This window comes from Hyla sarda, chromosome 1, assembly GCF_029499605.1.
Source record: "Hyla sarda isolate aHylSar1 chromosome 1, aHylSar1.hap1, whole genome shotgun sequence".
Classification (NCBI taxonomy): domain Eukaryota; kingdom Metazoa; phylum Chordata; class Amphibia; order Anura; family Hylidae; genus Hyla; species Hyla sarda.
In genome coordinates this window covers 295,327,573-295,349,649 of record NC_079189.1, presented here as the reverse complement: position 1 = coordinate 295,349,649, position 22,077 = coordinate 295,327,573, and the positions used below count along the sequence as shown (strand labels likewise).

At 44.4% G+C, this 22,077-nt stretch overlaps 1 protein-coding gene, 2 long non-coding RNA genes and 1 pseudogene across 4 annotated transcripts in view; 3 read left to right on the top strand and 1 right to left on the bottom strand.

Annotated features, from left to right (window-relative positions):
• Window positions 1-4,731: 4,731 nt before the first annotated feature.
• The window catches only part of MED16 (mediator complex subunit 16), a 132,936-nt gene continuing 115,590 nt past the window's right edge, over window positions 4,732-22,077 (bottom strand). The window contains exon 14 of the mRNA XM_056517991.1: window positions 4,732-5,083. Coding sequence (XP_056373966.1) covers window positions 4,984-5,083 — 100 coding nt within the window. The 3' untranslated portion in view covers window positions 4,732-4,983. The remainder of the gene's footprint in view (window positions 5,084-22,077) is intronic.
• LOC130344308 (U2 spliceosomal RNA) lies at window positions 16,312-16,386 on the top strand (annotated as a pseudogene).
• LOC130267933 (uncharacterized) lies at window positions 17,684-18,594 on the top strand. Its single transcript, XR_008843342.1, has 3 exons — window positions 17,684-17,778; window positions 17,963-18,161; window positions 18,263-18,594. It is a non-coding gene; the product is annotated as an uncharacterized LOC130267933 (long non-coding RNA).
• LOC130267825 (uncharacterized) overlaps window positions 20,146-22,077 on the top strand; it is a 71,745-nt gene continuing 69,813 nt past the window's right edge. For both annotated transcript variants that reach the window (XR_008843299.1, XR_008843306.1), the window contains exon 1: window positions 20,146-20,160. This is a non-coding gene — a long non-coding RNA (uncharacterized LOC130267825). The remainder of the gene's footprint in view (window positions 20,161-22,077) is intronic.

Below are 22,077 nucleotides of genomic sequence, written 5' to 3'. Positions count from 1 at the left end.
GAAATATCTGGCACCGAAATTCAAATTCGGTCATCCGCAGAAAGAATAGACGTCTGTTCTTTCTGTGTATTCTGCTCAGAAATACATTGCTGCCTATGATAAAGCGAATTTCTGAGCAATCTTAGCGCCAGCATGTTCTGACACCGCTCCACTATCTTCAGAATATCCGCACATAAATTTTCTGTGTGGACATTCGAGCGTTACAATCAAAATTGAGTAGGTGGACCCTGTAAAAGTATGTCCTGATGTGATTGGATGTATATGTACACCCTGTACATGATGCAAACAATGGATCGGTGCTCGCATCATGTATGGCAGGTCCTGGCAGCCAGAGACCTGCCAATAATGGCAATTATCAATGATCGCTCTAATGTTTGTAATTAACCCCTTAAGGACACATGACGTTCTCATACGTCTCCATTTCCGAGTCCTTAAGGACACATGACGTATGAGAACGTCATGTGTTTTACCGGCCCCCCGCAACCATCTGGAGCGGAGCCGGTCCCCGATGCCTGCTGAAATCGTTCAGCAGGCATCGGGGCATATCGCCCAGGGGGGTCATTATGACCCCCCATGTCGGCGATGGCCGCAGATCGCTGGACAATTCAGTCCAGCGATCTGCGGCGGATTCCGGGTCAATCGGGTCTCCAGTGACCCGGTGACCCGGAATTATTGGCTGATCGGGGCCGTCAGAGACGGCCCCGATCAGCCAGAGCCAGCAGGGGTGAGGTGGCACTGGTGCCACCTCACGATCGCCCTGATTCGTCGGCCGGATTACCGGCCGACCAATCGGGGCGCCTGCTGCGGGTGTCACTCCCGCAACCCGCTCCGCCCCTCTTCCGGAGGACGTGAGCGGGTGCGGGACGTGCACCCCGGGTGCTGGGGACCCCGATCCCCGGCGCCCCTGTTGGGATCGGGGCCCCAGGAGCAGCGGCGGCGGCGGAGACGACGAGGGACTGACCTGATGCGGCTGGAACGTTGGAGGTGAGTGACAGCCTCCTGCTGTTGCTTAGCAACAGCTCCCAGCATGCAAAAAGGGCATGCTGGGAGCTGTAGTTATGCAACAGCAGGAGGCAGACCACCACAACTCCCAGCATGCCCTTATGGGCATGCTGGGACTTGTAGTTTTGCAACAGCTGGAGGCACATTCTTTCTATGGAAAAGTGTACCTTCAGCTGTTGTGTAACTACAACTCCCAGCTTGCACAATCAGCTAAAGTGCATGCTGGGAGTTGTAGTGGTGCATCTGGTGGTTGCATAACTACAACTCCCAGCATGCCCGTTGGCTGTCGGTGACTGCTGAGAGTTGTAGTTTTGCAACAGCTGAAGGCACACTGAGTTAAGTAGCAAACCAGTGTGTCTCCAGCTGTTGCATAACTACAATCCCCAGCATCCCCAGCCAATGTAGTATGCCTCCAGCTGTTGCATAACTACAACACCCAGCATGCCCTTCCGCTGTCCGTACATGCTGGGGGTTGTAGCTTTTGCAACAGCTGAAGGCACACTGGTTGCAAAACACTGAGTTTGTTACCAAACTCGGTGTTTCACAACCAGTGTGCCTCCAGCTGTTGCAAAACTACAACTCCCAGCATGCACTGATAGACCGTACATGCTGGGAGTTGTAGTTTTGCAACAGCTGGATGTCCCCCCCCCCCCCCCAATGTGAATGTACAGGGTACACTCACATAGGCGGAGGATTACAGTAAGTATCCGGCTGCAAGTTTGAGGTGCGGCAAAATTTCTGCCGCAGCTCAAACTGCCAGCGAGAAACTACTGTGAACCCCCCGCCCGTGTGACTGTACCCTAAAAACACTACACTACACTAACACACAATAAAATAAAAAGTAAAAAACACTACATATACACATACCCCTACACAGCCCCCCTCCCCAATAAAAATGAAAAACGTCTGGTACGCCACTGTTTCCAAAACGGAGCCTCCAGCGGTTACAGAACTACAACTCCCAGCATGCACTGATAGACCGTACATGCTGGGAGTTGTAGTTTTGCAACAGCTGGATGTTCCCCCCCCCCCCCCCCCCAATGTGAACGTACAGGGTACACTCACATGGGCGGAGGATTACAGTAAGTATCCGGCTGCAAGTTTGAGCTGCGTCAAATTTTCTGCCGTAGCTCAAACTGCCAGCGAGAAACTACTGTGAACCCCCCGCCCGTGTGACTGTACCCTAAAAACACTACACTACACTACCACAAAATAAAATAAAAAGTAAAAAACACTACATATACACATACCCCTATACAACCCCCCTCCCCAATAAAAATGAAAAACGTCTGGTACGCCACTGTTTCCAAAACGGAGCCTCCAGCTGTTGCAAAACAACTACTCCCAGTATTGCCAGATAGCCGTTGACTGTCCAGGCATGCTGGGAGTTTTACAACAGCTGGAGGCACCCTGTTTGGGAATCACTGGCGTAGAATACCCCTATGTCCACCCCTATGCAAGTCCCTAATTTAGGCCTCAAATGCGCATGGCGCTCTCACTTTGGAGCCCTGTCGTATTTCAAGGCAACAGTTTAGGGCCACATATAGGGTATCGCCGTACTCGGGAGAAATTGGGCTTCAAATTTTGGGGGGTATTTTCTGCTATTACCCTTTTAAAAAATGTAAAATTTTTGGGAAAACAAGCATTTTAGGTAAAAAAAATATATTTTTTTTACATATGCAAAAGTCGTGAAACACCTGTAGGGTATTAAGGTTCAAATTACCCCTTGTTACGTTCCCCGAGGGGTATAGTTTCTAAAATGGTATGCCATGTGTTTTTTTTTTTGCTGTCCTGGCACCATAGGGGCTTCCTAAATGCGGCATGCCCCCAGAGCAAAATTCGCTTTCAAAAAGCCAAATGTGACTCCTTCTCTTCTGAGACATGTAGTGCGCCAGCAGAGCACTTTTCACACCCATATGGGGTGTTTTCTGAATCGGGAGAAATTGGGCTTCAAATTTTGGGGGGTATTTTCTGCTATTACCCTTTTTAAAATTGTAAAAATTTTGGGAAACCAAGCATTTTAGGTAAAAAAAATATATATTTTTTTACATATGCAAAAGTCGTGAAACACCTGTAGGGTATTAAGGTTCACATTACCCCTTGTTACGTTCCCCGAGGGGTCTAGTTTCCAAAATGGTACGCCATGTGTTTTTTTTTTGCTGTCCTGGCACCATAGGGGCTTCCTAAATGCGGCATGCCCCCAGAGCAAAATTTGCTTTCAAAAAGCCAAATGTTACTCCTTCTCTTCTGAGACCTGTAGTGCGCCAGCAGAGCACTTTTCACCCCCATATGGGGTGTTTTCTGAATCGGGAGAAATTGGGCTTCAAATTTTGGGGGGTATTTTCCGCTATTACCCTTTTTAAAAATGTAAACATTTTGGGAAAACAAGCATTTTAGGTAAAAAAAAATTTTTTTTTTTTACATATGCAAAAGTTGTGAAACACCTGTAGGGCATTAACGTTCATGTTACCCCTTGTTACGTTCCCCGAGGGGTCTAGTTTCCAAAATGGTATGCCATGTGTTTTTTTTTTGCTGTTCTGGCACCATAGGGGCTTCCTAAATGCGGCATGCCCCCCAAAAACCATTTGTCGCTACTTCCCTTCTGAGCCCTCTACTGCGCCCGCCGAACAATTAACACAGACATATGAGGTATGTGCTTACTCGAGAGAAATTGGGTTTCAAATACAAGTAAAAATTTTCTCCTTTTTATCCCTTGCAAAAATTCAAAAATTGGGTCTACAAGAACATGCGAGTGTAAAAAATGAAGATTTTGAATTTTCTCCTTCACTTTGCTACTATTCCTGTGAAACACCTAAAGGGTTAATACACTTACTGAATGTTTTTTTGAATACTTTAGGGGGTGTAGTTTTTATAATGGGGTCATTTATGGGGTATTTCTAATATGAAGACCCTTCAAATCCACTTCAAAACTGAACTGGTCCCTGAAAAATAGTGAGTTTGAAAATTTTGTGAAAAATTTCAAAATTGCTGCTGAACTTTGAAGCCCTATGGTGTCTTCCAAAAGTAAAAACTCATAAATTTTATGATGCAAACATAAAGTAGACATATTGTAGATGTGAACCCAAAAAAAATATATTTTGAATATCCATTTTCCTTACAAGCAGAGAGCTTCAAAGTTAGAAAAATGCAAAATTTTCATTTTTTTCATCAAATTTTGGGATTTTTCACCAAGAAAGGATGCAAGTTACCATAAAATTTTACCACTAAGTTAAAGTAGAATATGTCACGAAAAAACAATCTCGGAATCAGAATGATAACTAAAACCATCCCAGAGTTATTAATGTTTAAAGTGACAGTGGTCAGAATTGCAAAAAACGCTCCGGTCCTTAAGGTATAAAATGGCTCGGTCCTTAAGGGGTTAACCCCTCAGATGCCTTGATCAAAGCAGGTTATGGCAATGCGGACATTATATTCAAGGATGGATTCACCTGTGGCGATCTGGTGATCATTCAAAATGGTGGATGGAGGTCCTCTCACCTGCCTCCTCCACTCTCCTAGGGTCCCGTTCATCAGAAAAAGGCTCATGCATGGAAATTGCTGGGTGTCCTATGGTTGCCACCCAGCATCAGTTGCCTCTCTCCGCACCGCATTATGCAGATCGTGCAGGAGAGCAGCTTTGGACACTTAAAAAAAAAACTCATGTCATCCACGTTTTGCTAACACTATTTTTCACACACAAATAAAATAAATGAGTCAAACAAGTTAAAGAATGGTTCAAAAAGGGGAACTTTATTTATTATATATTAAAATGTTTGTGTAGGGATTTTATGTAATCTCCCATCACTCACAAAGAGCGTACAGTAACTAATACTCAGGACAGGAAAAACCTCCAGAGGGGAGGAAACCTGTAGGGAATCCATGGCTACTGTATTGCCCTTCCTCTGGGCATACTAAAGGAGGTTACCTCTAGAATTTGGGCCAATGTGTCCATGTATGTGCGTGATTCGAGGGGCTGTGCCTTCATCCAAATTCTTCTGGAATAGGTCTGGAAATCCACGTCTTCATCCAACGTCTTGCTGTAGGTCCGGAAATGCTACTCCACATCCTGGAAATAATGCATCTAAGATAGGAAAACAAAAGATAGATTATTAACATGTTTATTATAGAAAAACACATTGAACTGCACTAAAGACCTTTTGGTCACAACAATGTGACACTTACCAGTCACAGTAGTGTATGTGACTTTGCATTCTCGGCCCCTACAGTGTCCAGCATCAGCCCCTCACTGATGAAGAATGAGCAGGAGCAGTGTTATATCTGCTCAGTGCTGCTCTCTGGTGGACAATGGTTATGACATCACATGTGTGACACACTGTTACCTCCTGAGAGTTCTATTTCAGTAGTGCTGCTCTCTGATTGGCTGAAAAACAAAAAAGCTTTCTTATATATTCTGTATGACTGTTATCTAAGGGATTTTGGGCAATTTCTTATTAAAATGGGGCTACTCCCTGTGGGTGCAATATACTTGTTTCTCCTAACCAGACACTCAGTATTTGTAATTATAATTTGGTGGCCCCAACAGCCTGGGCCCATAGGTTTCTTACACAGATCAGTGCGGCTCTGGCAGGCTTAATGAGCAGCGCTGGCTGCCGGGACATCTGACGAGTGACATCCCTGACGTTGTGGTCTGGAGCAAAGGATGTCACTCGTTAGACGTCCCGGCAGCCACTGATTTATAGTGGTCGTGGCTCCTGCTGCCAGTTCAAGATCAGACACCATGGTCCTAGATTGACATACTGCACCACTGATCCCTTGTGGCTGTCCATCTGTTGCAAATCTACAATTCTCAGCATGCCCTGGGCATGCTTGGAGTCGTAGCTTTGCAACAGTTGAACAGACGTCTGTCGAAAGGGGGGGAGGGGGAACACCAAAAATAAAGCAATGTGGGCTTTGAAAAACGCCACACATAAGACGTGTTTAATCCCAGCCTAAGTGAGGCTGAGGAAGTTGAAGGCCGAGGTACTTCTGTGCCTTGGGGAGTGGTGACCCTGAGGTGCCGAAACTCACTGGGTGTAATAGCTTACTGAGTGGAAGCACTGCACCACATTTGGCAAGCACCCTGGCCTTCTGACTAGGATCGGGTAAATTTTAATAGATTGTGCCGTACGTCACGGCGCACATTCACTTAACCCCTTAACGACCACGGATGTAAATGTATGTCCTGGTTTGGCAGGACATACATTTACGTCCTGTGTATGATCGCGAGCATCTGAGCGGTGCTAGCGTCATACACGGCAGGTTCCGGCTGCTATCAGCAGCCGAGCACCCGCCGGTAATGGCCGACATCCGCGATAGCGCAGATGTCCGCCATTAACTCCTCAGATGCCGTGATCTGCAGCATAATAAAATAGATGATCTGATCGCCCGCAGCGCTGCCGCGGCGATCCGATCATCTATAATGGCGGCCGGAGGTCCCCTGACCTTGCTCCGGTCGTCTCCTGGCATCTCCTGCTCTGGTCTGAGATCAAGCAGACCAGAGCAGGAGATAGCCGATAATACTGATCAGTGCTATGTCCTATACATAGCACTGAACAGTATTAGCAATCAAAGTATTGTTATAGATAGTCCCCTATGGGGACATAAAAAGTGTGAAAAAAAAGTTGAAAAATTTTAAAATCTAAAGTAAAAAAAAAAGTTAAAAATCCCCTCCCCAATGAAAATATAAATTGTCCGTTTTTCCCATTTTACCCCCAAAAAGTGTAAAGTTTTTTTTTATAAACACATTTGGTATTGCCGCGTGCGTAAATTTCCAAACTATGAAAATATAATGTTAATGATCCCGTACGGTGAATGACGTAAATGTAAAAAAAATTTAATAAAAAATAAAAAAAAGGCCAAAAATGCTACTTTTTTGTCACGTTTTATTAAAAAATGTATGAAAAATTATATAAAAGTTTTATATATGCAAATGTGGTATCGATAAAAAGTTCAGATGATGGCGCAAAAAATGAGAAAGTTATAGGTGGTCACAATAGGGCGATTTTTAATTACTGATTTTGTACAAAAAGTTTTAGATTTTTTTTTAAAGCGGTACAAAAATATAAAAGTATGTAGCCATGGGTATCATTTTAATCGTATTGACCCACAGAATAAAGAACACATGTAATTTTTACTGTAAATTGTACAGTGTGAAAACGAAACCCTCCAAAATGTGCAAAATTGTGGTTTTCATTAAAATTTCCTCCCTAAAAAAATATTTTTTGGGGTTCGCCGTACATTTTACGGTAAAATCTGAGATTTCATTACAAAGTACAATTGGTCACGCAAAAAACAAGCCCTTATATGGGTCTGTAGATGGAAATATGAAAGAGTTACGGATTGTAGAAGGCGAGGAGGAAAAAACGAAAATGCAAAAATAAAATTGGCCTGGTCCTTAAGGTGAAAATTGGCCTGGTCCTTAACCCCTACAGGACCATTCAGCAGGCATCCCGTGCAAATGCCCAGGGGGGTCATCAGATCCCCCCCATGTCGGCGATCGCGGCAAATCGCAAGTGAATTCACACTTGCGATTTGCGCGATTCCGGGTCATTACTGGTCTATAGTGACCCGGTGATCCGGAATGTAAGGGGGATCGCGGGTGTCTAAGACACCCGCGATCCCCCTGAAGCGATAGGAGTGAGGTGGCAGGGTTGCCACCCCTCCTATCCCTGCTATTGGTGGTCTAGACGCGACAACCAATAGCAGATCGGGGGCGGGGGGGGTTAACTTTCGTTTTCCCCGTCCTGCCCTCCCACAATAGGCGGGGCAGGACGGGGAAACGACGGGGACCGGCGCCGAAGATCCACTTACCGATCCGGGTGGGCGTCGGGGACTGCGGGCGACGGAGATCGGCGGGCGGCGATGACGTGCGGCTGGATCCGACGGAAGCCGGTGAGTTGCCTAGCAACATCTGGAGGGTACAGTTTGAGACCATTATACAGTGGTCTCTAACTGTAGCCCTCCAGATGTTACAAAACTACAACTCCCAGCAGGCCCAGACAGCTGTTTGGGAATGCTGGAATATGTAGTTTTGCAACAGCTGGAGGGCTACAGTTTGAGACCACTATATAGTGGTCCCTAAACTGTAGCCCTCCAGATCTTGCAAAATTACAATTCCTAGCGTGCTCAAACAACTGTTTGCTGTCAGGGCATGCTGGGAATTGTAGTTTTGCAACAGCTGGAGGACCACAGTTTGGAGATCACTTTGCAGTGTTCTCTGAAACTGTAGCCCTCCAGATGTTGCAAAACTGCAAATCCCAGCATGTCCAAACAGCAATCAGCTGTCTCGGCATGCTGGGAGTTGTAGTTGCGTACCTCCAGCTATTGCATAACTACATCTCCCAGCATGCACTTCGGCGATCAGTACATGCTGGGAGTTGTAGTTTTGCAACAGCTGGAGGCACACTGGTTAGAAAATACTGAGTTAGGTAACAGAACCTAACTGAAGGTTTTCCAACCAGTGTGCCTCCAGCTGTTGCAAAAGTACAACTCCCAGCATGCACGGTCTGTCAGTACATGCTGGGAGTTGTAGTTTTGAAGCAGCTGGAGGTTTGCCCCCCCCCCCCCCATGTGAACGTACAGGGTACATTCACACGGGCAGGTTTACAGTAAGTTTCCTGCTTCAAGTTTGGGCTGCGGCAAATTTTTCGCCGCAGCTCAAACTTCTAGCGAGAAACTCACCGTAACCCGCCAGTGTGAATGTACCCTAAAAACACTACACTACACTTACACATAATAAAGAGTAAAACACAACATATACACCCCCTTACACTGTACCCACAATAAAAATGAAAAACGTATTGTATGGCAGTGTTTCCAAAACGGAGCCTCCAGCTGTTGCAAAACAACAACTCCCAGCATTTCCGGACAGCCACTGACTGTCCAGGCATGCTGGGAATTTAGCAACAGCTGGAGGCACCCTGTTTGGGAATCACTGGCGTACAATACCCCTATGTCCACCCCTATGCAATCCCTAATTTAGTCCTCAAATGCGCATGGCGCTCTCTCACTTTGGAGCCCTGTCGTATTTCAAGGAAACAGTTTAGGGACACATATGGGGTATCGCCGTACTCGGGAGAAATTGCACTACAAATTTTGGGGGGCTTTTTCTCCTTTTACCCCTTATGAAAAGGAAAAGTTGGGGCTACACCAGCTTGTTAGTGTAAAAAAAAAAAAAAATTTACACTAACATGCCGGTGTTGCCCTTTACTTTTTATTTTCACAAGTGTTAAAAGGAAAAAAAGACCACCAAAATTTGTAACGCAATTTCTCCTGAGTACGGAAATACCCCATACGTGGGCGTAAAACGCTCTGCGGGCGCACAACAAGGCTCGGGAGTGAGAGCGCACTATGTACATTTGAGGTCTAAATTGGTGATTTGCACAGGGGTGGCTGATTTTACAGCGGTTCTGACATAAACCCCCCAAAAAAAATACCCACATGTGACCCCATTTTGGAAACTACACCCCTCACGGAATGTAATAAGGGGTACAATGAGCATTTATGCCCCACAGGTGTCTGACAGATTTTTGGAACAGTGGTCCGTGAAAATGAAAAATTTAATTTTTCATTTGCACAGCCCACTGTTCCAAAGATCTGTCAAACGCCAGTGGGGTGTAAATACTCACTGCACCCCTTATTAAATTCTGTGAGGGGTGTAGTTTCCAAAATAGGGTCACATGTGGGGGGTTCCACTGTTGGGGGGCTTTGTAAACGCACCATGGGGGGCTTTGTAAACGCACATGGCCCCTGACTTCCATTCCGAACAATTTTTTTCCCAAAAGCTCAATGGCGCTCCTTCTCTTCTGAGCATTGTAGTGTGCCAGCAGAGCACTTGACGTCCACACATGGGGTATTTCCATACTCAGAAGAGATGGGGGTTACAAATTTTGGGGGGTCTTTTCTGCTATTAACCCTTGCAAAAATGTGAAATTTGGGAAGAAACACACATTTTAGTGAAATGACTTTTGCATATGTAAAAAAAAAAATAATGAAACCCCTGTGGGGTATTAAGGCTCGCTTTATTCCTTGTTATGTTCCTCAAGGGGTCTAGTTTCCAAAATGGTATGCCATGTGTTTTTTTTTTTTGCTGTTCTGGCACCATAGGGGCTTCCTAAATGCGACATGCCCCCCGAGCAAAATTTGCTCTCAAAAAGCCAAATATGACTCCTTCTCTTCTGAGCATTGTAGTTCACCCGTATTGCACTTGAGGTCAACTTATGGGGTACCTCCATACTCAGAAGAGATGGGGTTACAAATTTTGGGGGGTCTTTTCTGCTATTAACCCTTGCAAAAATGTGAAATTTGGGGGAAACACACATTTTAGTGAAAAAATTATAATTTTTTTTTACATATGCAAAGTCGTGAAACACCTGTGGGGTATTAAGGCTCGCTTTATTCCTTTTTACGTTCCTCAAGGGGTCTAGTTTCCAAAATGGTATGGCATGTTTTTTTTTTTGCTGTTCTGGCACCATAGGGGCTTCCTAAATGCAACATGCCCCCCAAAAACCATTTCTGAAAAACGTACTCTCCAAAATCCCCTTGTCGCTCCTTCCCTTCTGAGCCCTCTACTGCGCCCGTCGAACAATTTACATAGACATATGAGGTATGTGTTTACTCGAGAGAAATTGGGCTACAAACATAAGTATACATTTTCTCCTATTACCCCTTATAAAAATTAAAAAAATGGGTCTACAAGAACATGCGAGTGTAAAAAATGAAGATTGTGAATTTTCTCCTTCACTTTGCTGCTATTCCTGTGAAACACCTAAAGGGTTAAAACGCTGACTGAATGTCATCTTGAATACTTTCGGGGGTGCAGTTTTTATAATGGGGTCATTTGTGGGGTATTTCTAATATGAAGACCCTTCAAATCCACTTCAAACCTGAACTGGTCCCTGAAAAATATCGAGTTTGAAAATTTTGTGGAAGATTTGAAAATTGCTGCTGAACTTTGAAGCCCTCTGGTGTCTTCCAAAAGTAAAAACTCGTCAATTTTATGATGCAAACATAAAGTAGACATATTGTATATGTGAATCAAAAAAATTTTTATTTGGAATATCCATTTTCTTTACAAGCAGAGAGCTTCAAAGTTAGAAAAATGCAAATTTTTCAAATTTTTCATCAAATTTTGGGATTTTTCACCAAGAAAGGATGCAAGTTACCATAAAATTTTACCACTATGTTAAAGTAGAATATGTCACGAAAAAACTATCTCGGAATCAGAATGATAACTAAAAGCATTCCAGAGTTATTAATGTTTAAAGTGACAGTGGTCAGATGTGCAAAAAACGCTCTGGTCCTGAGGTGTAAAATGGCCTGGTCCTTAAGGGGTTAAGGGGTTAAAGGGGTACTCCGGTGAAAACCTTTTTTCTTTTAAATCAACTGGTGGCAGAAAGTTAAACATATTTGTAAATTACTTCTATTAAAAAATCTTAATCCTTCCAGTACTTATTAGCTGCTGAATGCTACAGAGGAAATTCCTTTCTTTTTGGAACACTGATGACATCACGAGCACAGTGCTCTCTGCTGACATCTCTGTCCATTTTAGCAACCATGCATAGCAGATCTATGCTATGGGCAGCATGGTGGCTCAGTGGTTAACACTGCTGCCTTGCAGTGCTGGGGACTTGGGTTCAAATCCCACTAAGGGCAACAATAAATAAAGCGTTATTATTATTATTATAATAACATCAGCAGAGAGAACTGTGCTCGTGATGTCATCAGAGAGCATTCCAAAAAGAAAAGAATTTCCTCTGTATTATTCAGCAGCAAATAAGTACAGGAAGCATTAAGATTTTTTAATAGAAGTAATTTACAAATATAGAAGTAATTAACCCCTTAAGGACACAGCCCATTTTCACCTCTAGGACGCAGCCCTTTTTTGCACATCTGACCACTGTCACTTTAAACATTAATAACTCTGGAATGCTTTTACTTATCAATCTGATTCCGAGATTGTTTTTTCGTGACATATTCTACTTTAACATTGTGGTACATTTTTGTGGTAACTTGCATCCTTTCTTGGTGAAAAATCCCCAAATTTGATGAAAAAATTGAAAATTTTGCATTTTTCTAACTTTGAAGCTCTCTGCTTGTAAGGAAATAGTGTTGAGCGGCATAGGCCATATTCGAATTCGCGAATATTTGCGAATATATGGGCGAATATTCGTCATATATTCGCGAATATTTGCATATTCGTTATATTCTCGTTTTATTTTCGCATATGCGAATATTCACGTATGCGAAAATTAACATATGTGAATATTAGCATACACAAAATTAGCATACGCGAAAATACGCATATGCGAAAATTAGCATATGCTAATTGTCGCATATGCGAATTCTCGCACGCCAGTCTCACACAGTAGTATTACAGCCTTCTTTACACCACACAAGCTGGAAGCAGAGAGGGATGATCACTGTGATGTGTACTGTGAAGAAAAAAAAAAAGAAATAAAAAAAAAACGAATATTCGTAATTACGAATATATAGCGCTATATTCGCGAAATTCGCGAATTCGCGAATATGCGATATTCGCGAATAATATTCGAATTGCGAATATTCGCGAGCAACACTATAAGGAAAATGGATATTCCAAATTTTTTTTTTTGGATTCACATATACAATATGTCTACTTTATGTTTGCATCATAACATGTATGTGTTTTTACTTTTGGAAGACACCAGATGGCTTCAAAGTTCAGCAGCAATTTTACAATTTTTCACAAAATTTTCAAACTCGCTATTTTTCATGGACCAGTTCAGGTTTGAAGTGGATTTGAAGGGTCTTCATATTAGAAATACCCCATAAATGACCCCATTACAAAAACTGCACCCCCCAAAGTATTCAAAATGACATTCAGTAAGTGTTTTAACCCTTTAGGTGTTTCACAGGAAAAGCAGCAAAGTGAAGGAGAAAATTCAAAATCTTCATTTTTTACACTTGCATGTTCTTGTAGACCCAATTTTTGAATTTTTACAAGGGGTAAAAGGATAAAATTTATACTTGAATTTGTAGCCCAATTTCTCTCGAGTAAGCACATACCTCATATGTCTATGTAAATTGTTCGGCGGGCGCAGTAGAGGGCTCAGAAGCGAAGGAGCGACAAGGGGATTTTGGAGAGTATGTTTTTCTGAAATGGTTTTTGGGGGGCATGTTGCATTTAGGAAGCCCCTATGGTGCCAAAACAGCAAAAAAAAACACATGGCATACCATTTTGGAAACTAGACCCCTTGGGGAACGTAACAAGGAATTAAGCGAGCCTTAATACCCCACAGGTGTTTCATGACTTTTGCATATGTAAAAAAAAAATTTAAAAATTTCACAAAAATGTGTGTTTCCCCCCAAATTTCACATTTTTGCAAGGGTTAATAGCAGAAAATACCCCCAAAATTTGTAACCCCATCTCTTCTGAGTATGGAGGTACCCCATAAGTTGACCTTCAGTGCACTACGAGCGAACTACAATGCTCAGAAGAGAAGGAGTCACATTTGGCTTTTTGGAAGCAAATTTTGCTCGGGGGGCATGTCGCATTTAGGAAGCCCCTATGGGGCCAGGACAGCAAAAAAAAAAAAACACATGGCATACCATTTTGGAAACTAGACCCCTTGGGGAACGTAACAAGGGGTAAAGTAAACCTTAATACCCCACAAGTGTTTCACGACTTTTGCATATGTAAAAAAAAAAATGTTTTTTTTTTACCAAAAATGCTTGTTTTCCCCCAAATTTTACATTTTTTCAAGGGATAATAGCAGAAAATACCCCCCAAAATTTGGAACCCCATCTCTTCTGAGTATGGAAATACCCCATAAGTGGACGTGAAGTGCACTGGGGACGAACTACAATGCTCAGAAGAGAAGGAGCATCATTGAGCTTTTGGAGAGAGAATTTGGCCATGTGCATTTCCTAAGCCCCCCGTGGTGCCAGAACAGTGGACCCCCCACATGTGACCCCATTTTTAAAACTACACCCCTCACGGAATGTAATAAGGGGTGCAGGGAGAATTTACACCCCACTGGCATTTGACGGATCTTTGGAACAGTGGGCTGTGCAAATTAAAAATTGTATTTTTCATTTTCACAGACCCCTGTTTCAAAGATCTGTCAGACACCTGTGGGGTGTAAATGCTCACTGTACCCCTTATTACATTCCGTGAGGGGTGTAGTTTCCAAAATGGGGTCACATGTGGGTATTTATTGTTTTTCACTTATGTCAGAACCGCTGTAAAATCAGCCACCCCTGTGCAAATCACCAATTTAGACCTCAAATTTACATGGTGCACTCTCCCTTCTGAGCCTTGTTGTGCGTCCCCAGAACACTTTGCGCCCACATATGGGGTATCTCCGTACTCAGGATAAATTGCGTTACAAATTTTGGAGGCTTTTTTTCTTTTACCGCTTGTGAAATTTTAAAGTATGGGGCAACACCAGTATGTTAGTGTACAAAAATGTTGGTCTACTGGTGTAGACCCCAACTTTACCTTTTCATAAGGGGTAAAAGGAGAAAAAGCCCCCCAAAATTTGTTAGGCAATTTCTCCCGAGTACGGCGATACCCCATATGTGGCCCTATTCTGTTGCCTTGAAATACGACAGGGCTCCAAAGTGAGAGCGCCATGCGCATTTGAGGCCTAAATTAGGGATTTGCATAGGGGTGTACATAGGGGTATTCTACACCAGTGATTCCCAAACAGGGTGCCTCCAGCTGTTGCTAAACTCCCAGCATGCTTGGACAGTCAATGGCTGTCCGGAAATGCTGGGAGTTTTTGTTTTGCAACAGCTGGAGGCTCCGTTTTGGAAATACTGCTGTAGGATACGTTTTTCATTTTTATTGGGGGGGGGGGGAAGGGGTGGTGGTGGTGGGGGGGGGGGGGCAGTGTACATGTGTATATGTAGTGTTTTACTCTTTATTTTATGTTAGTGTAGTGTAGTGTTTTTAGGTTACATTCACACTGACAGCGGATTACACTGAGTCTCCCGCTAGGAGTTTGAGCTGCGGCTGCAGCTCAAACTTGAAGTGGGGAACTCACTGTAATCTGCCACCAGTGTGAATGTAACCTGTACATTCACATGGGAGGGGGGCAAAACTACAACTCCCAGCATGCACTGACAGAACGTGCATGCTGGGAGTTGTAGTTTTGCAACAGCTGGAGGCACACTGGTTGGAAAATACTGAGTTAGGTAATAGAACCTATTACCTAACTCGGTATTTCCCAACCAGTGTGCCTCCAGCTGTTGCAGAACTACAACTCTCAGCATGTACTGATTGCCAAAGGGAATGCTGGGAGATGTAGTTATGCAACAGCTGGAGGCACGCAAGTACAACTCCCAGCATGCCGAGACAGCCATTTGCTGTTCCTGAGTGCTGGGAGTTGTAGTTTTGCAAGGTTTAGAGGGGTTCAGGCTAGAGATCACTGACAGTGGTCTCTAAACTGTGGCCCTCCAGATGTTGCAAAACTACAAATCTCAGCATGCTAAGACAGCAAACTGCTGTCTGGGCATGCTGGGAGTTGTAGTTTTGTAACATCTGGAGGGCTACAGTTTAGAGACCACTGTCAGTGATCTCTAGCCTGAACCCCTCTAAATCTTGCAAAACTACAACTCCCAGCATGCCAACACAGCAAACAGCTGTCAAGGCATGGTGGGAGTTGTAGTTTTGCAACATCTGGAGGGCCACAGTTTAGAGACCACTCTCTAAACTGTCGCCCTGCAGATGTTGCTAGGCAACAGATTCCCGGACACGCGGCACCATACTCACCTCCACTGCCGCCATGATCACAGCCGCCACCGCCACCGATGGGTGGGCATAGCGGGGGGGAACCGAACTTTAACCCCCCCCCCCCGCCCCCAGTCTGCTATTGGTCGGTCGCTCCGCCGATCAATAGCAGGGATAGGAGGGGTGGCAACCCTGCCACCTCACTCCTATCTCTTCAAGGGGGATCGAGGGTGTCTTGGACACCCCCGATCCCCCTTATTTTATCGCGGCGCCGTCGTTGATGGGCAGGGGGAGAGCGCTCCCCCTGCAAACACCATAGATGCGGTGATCAGAACTGATCACGGCATCTATGGGGTTAATGCTGCCGGGACCGGCGCGATCACGGCCCCGGCAGCTGCGATGGGACTCCGGCTGTGATTGACAGCTGAGTCCCACCCGCGATCTCTTGCGCTGCCCACGGCAGAGCAGGAGATCGCTTGGACGTATGCATACGTCCATTTGCGCAAACGTGTAGTTCGCCTGGACGTATGCATACGTCCAATAGCGGGAAGGGGTTAAAAAAAAAGGTTTTCACCGGAGTACCCCTTTAAAGGGGTTCTCGGCCTTTTGGCTAAGATAAAGTGTAGTATCTGTTCTTATCAGTTTTCATGCTGGTGGCAGGCGACGCCAGTGTGGAGCTGGTGGGGATGGCTGCTGCATGGTAGGGAGCAGGTGTACCGGGGCGTTCCAGGGCTGGTTCTGAGGAATCAGCCCGACGGCTGCCCCGATGTGACTTTCTTCCTTCGGGTCTCGCCATGAGGCTGAGAGGGTTTAGAGCAGAGGTACTTTTGTGCCTCAGGGATTGGTGACCCTGAGGGGCCGAAACTCACTGGGAGGATGGACTCACTGAGTGGAAGCATGGGCACCATAATCTCTTCACCTTGTGGCACTCACCTCTTGATTCCCGGCCTTCTGGCTAGGATCAGAGAAATTTTTATAGATCCGGCTGTATGTCCGGGCAGTATATCTGCACACATTCACTTATTTCTTTTTGTCTCACTGTGTCACTTTTTGCATGTTGTGTGTCCACAGGATTTGTCAGGATGCGGTAGCCCTTTTGGGTGTCCCTCCTGGTGGTCTAGGGTAGGTGTGTATGGCCATTAGGTTCCGCACCTCCCTCGAAACACAAAGGGTATTCCTGCCTTGGCAGGGTACCTACCGTTATCGGCTCTGCGGGCAGATACCTTGGCTAATGCCAAGGGGGATGCCGGGAGCATTTGTGGTCCCTTAGTAGCTTCGACGAAAAGGGACATTGAACCTGGAACCTCGCAGGTACCTTTTGGTCCGGAGGCGAAGGGTAAGGTTTGTTGGGGGGCCTCTCTCCTATTGGAGAAGGGCTTGGGATAGACCGCATCCTCTGTGCACATTTTTTTAGTGTAACACGTTTGCACTTTTTCTTGCACTTTGAGTGATTCGAGAGCATGTTCCTTGGCTCTTAGATAAAAAAAAAAAAAACAAGATAACTCCCCCTTCCAAACTCCCCCTTCCCCCAACCCCCCCCCCCCCCCAGTGTCTTTAGCAAAAATGCCACAAAGATGGCAGAGTAAAGAAATGAGGGGGGCAGTTTTTAGTGTTTTGTTTTATAGGGGGGCAAAAAAAAAAAACAATCAAACAAGAATTGCATCTGTTCCTAGGCTTAGGCTGGGATTAAACACGACTTATGTGTGGCGTTTTTCAAAGCCCACATTGCTTTATTTTTGGTGTTCCCCTTCCTCCCCTTTCGACAGACGTCTGTCCAACTGTTGCAAAGCTACAACTCCAAGCATGCCCAGGGCATGCTGGGAATTGTTGATTTGCAACAGATGGACAGCCACAAGGGATCAGTGGTGCAGTATGTCAATCTAGGACCATGGTGTCTGATCTTGAACTGGCAGCAGGAGCCGCGACCACTATAAATCAGTGGCTGCCGGGATGTCTAACGAGTGACATCCTTTGCTCCAGACCACAACGTCAGGGATGTCACTCGTCAGACGTCCCGGCAGCCAGCGCTGCTCATTAAGCCTGCCAGAGCCGCACTGATCTGTGTAAGAAACCTATGGGCCAAGGCTGTTGGGGCCACCAAATTATAATTACAAATACTGAGTGTCTGGTTAGGAGAAACAAGTATATTGCACCCACAGGGATTAGCCCCATTTTAATAAAAAATTGCCCCAAATCCCTTAGATAACAGTCATACAGAATATATAAGAAAGCTTTTTTGTTTTTCAGCCAATCAGAGAGCAGCACTACTGAAATAGAACTCTCAGGAGGTAACAGCGTGTCACACATGTGATGTCATAGCCATTGTCCACCAGAGAGCAGCACTGAGCAGATATAACACTGCTCCTGCTCATTCTTCATCAGTGAGGGGCTGATGCTGGACACTGTAGGGACCGAGAATGCAAAGTCATATACACTACTGTGACTGGTAAGTGTCACATTGTTGTGACCAAAAGGTCTTTAGTGCAGTTCAATGTGCTTTTCTATAATAAACATGTAAATAATCTATCTTTTGTTTTCCTATCTTAGATGCATTATTTCCAGGATGTGGAGTAGCATTTCCGGACCTACAGCAAGACGTTGGATGAAGACGTGGATTTCCAGACCTAGCAAGAATTTGGATGAAGGCACAGCCTCTCGAATCACGTACATACACAGACACATTGGCCCAAATTCTAGAGGTAACCTCCTTTAGTATGCCCAGAGGAAGGGCAATACAGTAGCCATGGATTCCCTACAGGTTTACTCCCCTCTGGAGGTTTTTCCTGTCCTGAGTATTAGTTACTGTACGCTCTTTGTGAGTGATGGAGGTTACATAAAATCCCTACACAAACATTTTAATATATAATAAATAAAGTTCCCCTTTTTAAACCATTCTTTAACTTTTTTGACTCATTTATTTTATTTGTGTGTGAAAAATAGTGTTAGCAAAACGTGGATGACATGAGGTTTTTTTTTAAGTGTCCAAAGCTGCTCTCCTGCACGATCTGCATAATGCGGTGCGGAGAGAGGCAACTGATGCTGGGTGGCAACCATAGGACACCCAGCAATTTCCATGCATGAGCCTTTTTCTGATGAACGGGACCCTAGGAGAGTGGAGGAGGCAGGTGAGAGGACCTCCATCCACCATTTTGAATGATCACCAGATCGCCACAGGGGAATCCATCCTTGAATATAATGTCCACATTGCCATAACCTGCTTTGATCAAGGCATCTGAGGGGTTAATGACAAACATTAGAGCGATCGTTGATGATTGCCACTATTGGCAGGTCTCTGGCTGCCAGGACCTGTCATACATGATGCGAGCACCGATCCATTGTTTGCATCATGTACAGGGTGTAAATATACATCCAATCACATCAGGACATACTTTTACAGGGTCCACCTACTCAATTTTGATTGTAAAGCTCGAATGTCCACACAGAAAATTTATGTGCGGATATTCTGAAGATAGTGGAGCGGTGTCAGAACATGCTGGCGCTAAGATTGTTCATAAATTCGCTTTATCATAGGCGGCAATGTATTTCTGAGCAGAATACACAGAAAGAACAGACATCTACTCTTTCTGCGGATGACCGAATTTGAATTTCGTCGCCAGATATTTCCTGTGCAGAAATTCTGCTGTGTGCACAGTGCGCCAGAACCCCATTGAAATTAATGGGACTCTGCTGCAGCGGAATTTCCATACGGTATATTCCTGTGCAATTCTGCATGGAAAACCTAACGTGTGAACATAGTCTAACAGTCATTAAAAAGGGTGGGTCGGTGCAAATAAGGGTGAGGGCCAAGGGCCAGAGACAAAGGGGCGGCAAAATGAGGTATTGCTTAGGGTGACAAAAATCGTTGCACCAGCCTTGGCGGCCATGGCCCGAGCTGCCAAACAGGCAGGGTTCCTGTGCCATTTCAATCCCCTGCATATGAATTGTATCTCTTCTATCACTTCCTGTCAGGGGTGGACTGACACCACCCAGGGCCCCAGACCAAATAAAGCAAGGGCCCCCAGCAAGACTCCACCCCTGGCCCCACCTCTGCCCCGCCCAGTATGCATATGAATATTTGCCATAGAAAGGAATAGGGGGTGCAGTGCGCTTGAGGCTATGGGGTACTTTGAGGGATGGCAATGCCAATCACCTTAACTACACCAAGGGGGAGATATATCAAAACTTGTGCAGAGGAAAAGTTGTCCAGTTGCCCATAGCAACCAGTCAGATTGCTTCTCTCATTTTTCTGAGGCCTTTTCAAAAATGAAAGAAATGATCTGATTGGTTGCTATGGGCAACTCAGCAACTTTTCTTCTGGACAGGTTTTGATGAATCTCCCCCCAAGTGCCTTAAAACACTGAACTCCTCCTTTTTGTGCCAACTTGGGATCTCTGTCTGTGATACCCAGTCCAACTTGGCTCCAGCCTCCACTCACCTTTAAAGGGGTACTGCGGCTGGGTAGCTCAGTGTGTTCGCTCCTGACTGCCGGCGGGAAATCCGCCGCTATGAGTGGACACACAAAGCTACCTAGCCTCAGCAGGGAGCTCATTATCGTGACTGCTGGCAGGCATCCGCAGCATGTAATATGCTGCGGGTGTGCGCCGTGTGATCCTACACATTATGCATTTTTGTTTTTGATTATATGTATTTAACCCTTTAAGGACCCAGCCAATTTTCACTGTAGGACTCGGCCATTTTTTGAACATCAGACCACTGTCACTTTAAACATTAATAACTCTGGAATGCTTTTAGTTATCATTCTGATTCCGAGATAGTTTTTTTCGTGACATATTCTTCTTTAACATAGTGGTAAAATGTTATGGTAACTTGCATCCTTTCTTGGTGAAAAATCCCAAAATTTGATGAAAAATTTGAAAATGTTGCATTTTTCTAACTTTGAAGCTCTCTGCCTGTAAGGAAAATGGATATTCCAAATAACAAAAAATTTGATTCACATATACAATATGTCTTCTTTATGTTTGCATCATAATATTGACAAGTTTTTACTTTTGGAAGACACCAGAGGGCTTCAAAGTTCAGCAGCAATTTTCCAATTTTTCACAAAATTTTCAAACTCACAATTTTTCAGGGACCAGTTCAGGTTTGAAGTGTATTTGAAGGGTCTTCATATTAGAAATACCCCACAAATGACCCCATTATAAAAACTGCACCCCCGAAAGTATTCAAAATGACATTCAGTAAGTGTTTTAACCCTTTAGGTATTTCACAGGAATAGCAGCAAAGTGAAGGAGAAAATTCACAATCTTCATTTTTTACACTCGCATGTTCTTGTAGACCCAATTTTTGAATTTTTACATGGGGTAAAAGGAGCAAATTTATACTTATGTTTGTAGCCCAATTTCTCTCGAGTAAGCACATACCTCATATGCCTATGTAAATTGTTCGGCGGGCGCAGTAGAGGGCTCAGAAGCGATGGAGCGACAAGGGGATTTTGGAGAGTACGTTTTTCTGAAATCGTTTTTGGGGGGTATGTTGCCTTTAGGAAGCCCCTATGGTGCCAGAACAGCAAAAAAAAAAAAAACACATGCCATACCATTTTGGAAACTAGACCCCTTGAGGAACGTAACAAGGAATAAAGTGAGCCTTAATACCCCACAAGTGTTTCACGACTTTTGCATATGTAAAAAAAAAAAAAAAAATTTCACTAAAATGTGTGTTTCCCCCCAAATTTCACTTTTTTGCAAGGGTTAATAGCAGAAAAGACCTCCCAAAATTTGTAACCCCATCTCTTCTGAGTATGAAGGTACCCCTTAAGTTGACCTGAAGTGCACTACGGGTGAACTACAATGCTTAGAAGAGAAGGAGTCATATTTGGCTTTTTGAGAGTAAATTTTGCTCGGGGGGCATGTCGCATTTAGGAAGCCCCTATGGTGCCAGAAGAGCAATAAAAACCCACATGGCATACCATTTTGGAAACTAGACCCCTTGAGGAATGCAACAAGGAATAAAGTGAGCCTTAATACCCCACAGGGGTTTCACGACTTTTGCATATGTAAAAAAAAATAAAACATTTTCACTAAAATGTGCGCTTCCCCCCAAATTTCACATTTTTGCAAGGGTTAATAGCAGAAAAGACCCCCCAAAATTTGTAACCCCATCTCTTCTGAGTATAGAAATACCCCATGTGTGGACGTCAAGTACTCTGCTGGCGCACTACAATGCTCAGAAGAGAAGGAGCGCCATTGAGCTTATGGGAAAAAAAATTGTTTGGAATGGAAGTCAGGGGCCATGTGCGTTTACAAAGCCCCCCGTGGTGCCAGAACAGTGGACCCCCCCACATGTGACCCTATTTTGGAAACTACACCCCTCACAGAATTTAATAAGGGGTGCAGTGAGTATTT